This window comes from Populus euphratica, unplaced genomic scaffold, assembly GCF_000495115.2.
Source record: "Populus euphratica unplaced genomic scaffold, PopEup_1.0 scaffold363.1, whole genome shotgun sequence".
Lineage (NCBI taxonomy): Eukaryota > Viridiplantae > Streptophyta > Magnoliopsida > Malpighiales > Salicaceae > Populus > Populus euphratica.
Window position 1 is genome coordinate 76,508 of NW_011500257.1, and position 4,947 is coordinate 81,454.

The 4,947-nt window shown below is 36.3% G+C and overlaps 1 protein-coding gene across 1 annotated transcript in view; it reads right to left on the reverse strand.

Annotated features, from left to right (window-relative positions):
* The window catches only part of LOC105112806 (cytidine/deoxycytidylate deaminase family protein), a gene marked incomplete at its 5' end in the record, with an annotated part of 8,040 nt that continues 3,093 nt past the window's right edge, over positions 1-4,947 (reverse strand). The window contains 4 exons of the mRNA XM_011008664.1: positions 1-748; positions 1,460-1,585; positions 1,668-1,913; positions 3,826-3,945. Of these exons, the coding sequence (XP_011006966.1) occupies positions 485-748; positions 1,460-1,585; positions 1,668-1,913; positions 3,826-3,945 (756 nt within the window). The remainder of the gene's footprint in view (positions 749-1,459; positions 1,586-1,667; positions 1,914-3,825; positions 3,946-4,947) is intronic.

Here is a 4,947-nt window from a genome sequence, read left to right on the forward strand (position 1 = left end):
TGATGGCAAGCCATGCTTTCATTTCACACTGGTATGACGCAAGCGAGCTTTAATTTTGCAAAAGGGAAATGAAAGAAGTCATTATCTCGAAGGTTAACAAACTAATTTTCTCCTATACGAAAAAAAAATAGCTAATTTGAAAGAAGATAAGATTCAGATAAGTAATAGGATATTCACAGAGCGGATGTCAACTCAGTGTGCAGCCAAATGGCATTCAGTACAAGTTCTCCGCAAAACACTTCCTAGGCTTCCAACATTGCAAAATACTATATAAATCTTTAAATTATTCTGAATTACCTATCTGACCTATCATATTTGAAAAAGATTGTCTGAATGATGACACCCGTCCTCCATACAAAAGGTGAAGTGGACTGATTGACTCGTGAGTTATGATAGCAATAGAATTTAATCACCACTTTGGATAACACTTCATCTTACACCAACAATCTGTATTCATTCTCAACATGCTTTCTTTCGCTGCATATTATAGAGCTTCGCAAGTGATTTCACTTGTTGAGGAGCACTCACCAAGAAACTCTGACCGTATGAGCATCAGCAGCCTGCCCAGATAATTTAGGCCTTCCCCTTCCCGCCCACCACCCCAAAAAAGATCATGTGGTGAAGCTTCAACAAGAACAGATCCAGCAGTTGAGAGCAGCATAGATTGCAAGTGAGGATAAATTGAGAACTTGCATTTCAATGCTCTATACATAACATCAATCTTCAAATCTTCCCAGTCAGACCTCACCTGGTTCATCACAGTATTGGCTTCGATCAGATTACCACTAGGATATACTCAAGGTATTTAATTCCAGCATGCATGTTGTTCCCAAGAAGAGTATCTTATTCTTATATTGGAAGAAAGACATGGAAATAGATGTGCAGGCATCCTATGTTAGAGCATAATGTTCATAAATAATTGCCTCTTTTTTCTACTTCTGTAGAGTTTTATAATATCAAGGTCCCAGCCTCTCCTTCCTAAAAAGATGCTGACTGCTAGAAAGTACCCAAAAAAATTTCACGGACATGAAATCACAAAATTGTTTCTTAACACTCTAGGGCAAAGAGTTTTATGTTTTAATAAGTACCATACCACTCCATTCTAGATTGCATAACCATCCAACCTACAAGTATCAATGTCTTCACGTGAACTGATCAAGGAACTTGAGTCTCCCTCATTAATAACTTCTATCATGCAATTCTAAATTATATAGTATTTAGTATATGTTTGTAGTATATGTTTGTCAATCGTTTTGCACAACTGCTGAGAGAAAGTAAGAAAAGACTTGTGAGATACTTTACTCTCGTATTTCAAGTTTACTTAAGTTGTGTCATGCTGATTCCTCCCAAGGTTCGGAGATAGTATGCAAACATAACGAAATGAGCTTCTGCCCATTACAAATAGTCATATGTCAGAAAAGGGCCCAAGTTGAATTTCTGTTCAAACTAGGAAACTCACCAGATCTGGGCGCTGCTTCTGCATTGATCTTCCCATTCGTGCTGCTTCCTCAGGGCTCTTGGCAGATTTGATCTTCTCAACACAATCCTTTGCCACAGGTTCATCCACCCCCACGAACTTGTGTGCCTAAAATTCAGAAAATAAAATAAGATATGACAGCCTTTACAGATTGACAGAGAAAACAGATTGATGTTGAAAAGTTGAGTGCCTGGTAATAGTGCTCTACGCTTGACCATGTGGCATAAGCACCACTTCCATCAGGCATTTGAATTGGATGCGGAGAAAAATTCGAAAAAGCTCCATAAGGATCCCATGTTTTATAGAAGAATATGATCCTCGATTCATAAGGGGTGATAGAAGGATCAATTGCAAAGGTTTCATCCTCTGATGGAATAACTGGTACCAAGTCCGGTACAGGCTGTAAAAATCCACTGATAAGCATGTCTGGTCCAACCTGTAGTTCAAGCATAGGAAGCATCAATGCACACATAATCAGGAGGATGAAAGACATTTTGCAAAACATGCATGCAGAGTATAGTCATGACTAGATGGAGTGCTTAAATATGCACATACTTTTAATTCCTTTCATTCTGATTCTTGAAGGCTTGTTTTCTCAATTGTAATGTCCATAGACAATTGGCTTGCTATTTTCTTTCCCATTGACATTTCAAAAATAATTGACATATAAAACAATGCAATCAAGGAAACTTTCACCAGCCAAGTAGCCATTTCAGGGAAAAGAGCATCATAATAATTGCATACTCCAGTTGATCCAAAAGGTTAGTATTCACTAATTAAATGCTTTTACATGAACAATTGTTTGTATTAAAATATTAGTTGAAGTTAGATGGGTGAAGAATTATAGCTCACTTGAAAAAATGAGGAAAAATTATTGCTTTGCCACATGCCTCATTAAACTGGATGGAAAACATTATAACATACAATGACTTCTACTAATAATCAATATACTAACAATAAACAAAAACGTTCAGCGAACTGGAGATATTTTTTATAGCTTATATTAGGTGACAAGCATATGGCACAAACAATACAAAGCTTTAAAGCCAGGTCAAGTATTTTTCATGGACAAGAGTAGAGGGCAATATTCATTTCATGACTCTTATCGCATATGAAGGTGATGCAGGAGCTTTCTTTAGAATTATTTTAATTAATTTAGGATCATGTGATTAGCATGTGACTTTTTAATTTTTTACCTTTAGAGGCCAAGTAGTTTTACTTCAGGACTAAGACTAGGAATCCTTTTAGTCTAAAGAGATATAGGCCTTAGACAAACATAAATTGGCTGCTGCTAGGTTATTCTAAAAAGAAGTTTTTGTTATTTTATCAATCTATGCAGATATTAGAGGTTTCTTATGACCCCTAAACCCTAATTATCTCGTTCCAACTTCAATTTACCCTAAATTTAGCCATTATTCTGCTGTGATTTTGTTTTCTGCTGTTTTCCTCTTCCAACACTAACTCACAAGGGTCAATTGTGTGACAAAAAGTCCCTTTCAGTATTAATTACGTCTATCTTATATTTTAACAAATCAAGCAACGATTATTCACAAAACCAAAAAAAGAGGATAAAGGGTATTCAGAATAGGATAGTGATAAAACTATCATAAACTGTCACTTTGCCTTTTGATTGGTATGCTCGTTATTAACTTAATAAGGATCTAGTCTAACACTGGATGCATTTACAATGCATGTCTGGTTCAAAGTTCGAAGTAACTTACAGAAAATAGGTTTTTTTCTTGATTTTTTTAAATATTCAAAGTACTAAGGGAACCTTTATTAGAAACCTCTGAGAAATGCCTGTGGAAACAGATATCACCCACAACCAATAGTTAACACTTTGTTCTCTATAATCCAAGCCCAGGTAACACTGCTGTTACTCATGGTCTTCTCTTCTAAGTCCAGAGGAAGAAATAATCAGCTGTTGGCCCAGAAATCAAGTGATAACCCTGTTGCTGGTTTTACCCTTGGTGTTGTTGCATCAAAGGCATCCTAAGGCTTTAGGTTTCCATGTTTAACTGAGGCAATAGGCATATACATGCACTTGACAAAGTAAAGACATTATAGTAATAGTCATTCCCTGTTCCTTGTCAAACTCTTCTTATTCCTACTATGCACATCGCAAACACATTAATCATAAAAAGCAAATTAAGAACGATGGAACTGACTTCAAATTTCTCCAACAGGTCTAAATTATGGATTAAAGCATTAAGCAGAGTATGTATCACTGCAATACAATCAATTACAAGCAAATTCTGTGAAAATATGTTCATCAATCATAAACTATCTTGGAAGCAACTAAAACTAATTATGCATAGAGAGAGAGAGAGAGAGGAATGATAGCCAACCTGCTCGAAGCAAACATCAATTAGATCCAAGGCTTGTGACATCTCAACCATTCCCAGCTCACCTACAGGAGATGGTGCATTCTTTCCACCAATAATTTTAGGAGCAACAAATGCAAAAACCTGCAATGGAGTTGTGGTAAGATAACAACATTAATGGAAATCAAATCCCTGCAGGAGTTGCAATGCAAAAGTTGGAATAATTACTTTTCTCAACACCCTTGCATGTCAATTGACAATTTTTTAGCACATACCTCTCCTCTCTCCATTATTTGGACTTTTTGAGAAAGTGGTTGGTGGACAAGAAGTTAGAACAGGAACTAGAAGCAATTATTCAACATGGTGTTAGATCAGGAAGTGTTACATTCGGACCACATTCACTACTCAAATTACCAGTATTACACACTGTGCTGATTATTGGGGGAAAGTGAGCCCATGCATAAGAGTAATTGATATAGAAGCATCTCTCAAACACGAAAACTAAACTGCTGATGTAGGTGATTGCTTAACCTGTCAAAGTTAATCAAACCAATCCAAGTTTCTATTCAAAAACTGGTCAACTAAGGCAAACAAACAATCTGCATTAAAGTTCTTGGTCCATAAAAAATACTGAAAATATGTAAGATACATTTGCATCAAGCTAGAAAAATAAAAGCTAAATTAATTAATTGATGGCACATTTAGAAGACACCCATGATTAGATAAACTAAGCCACTTTAGATTCATAAGAAATAACAGAACAAAATTTGATTGCAAATATAACAAAATAGCAAGCCTCACATAATATGGAAGTGGCTACTTATACCATTGGATTTTACAGAGGTAAAAGGGAAAAAAAAAAACTATGAACTGCTGATTGTTAGGCATTCAGCTGAAGTTGAAAGGACTTAATAACTAATGCCAGTATTCACAGAGACACATTTAAGCTGAGAGAAACCATGCTCCCCACTCTACAAAGGATTGTAAATTTTATTTTCACATTTCATAAGATAGTGTAATTGTTGAAAACTACTAAACCCATCAACACCCCTGCTCCCCCCCACCCCCCAACCAATGCTACACATTGTTTGTATATGAGGCCACACTAATTGACCATCAAACCCCCCCCCCCACCACCCACCCACC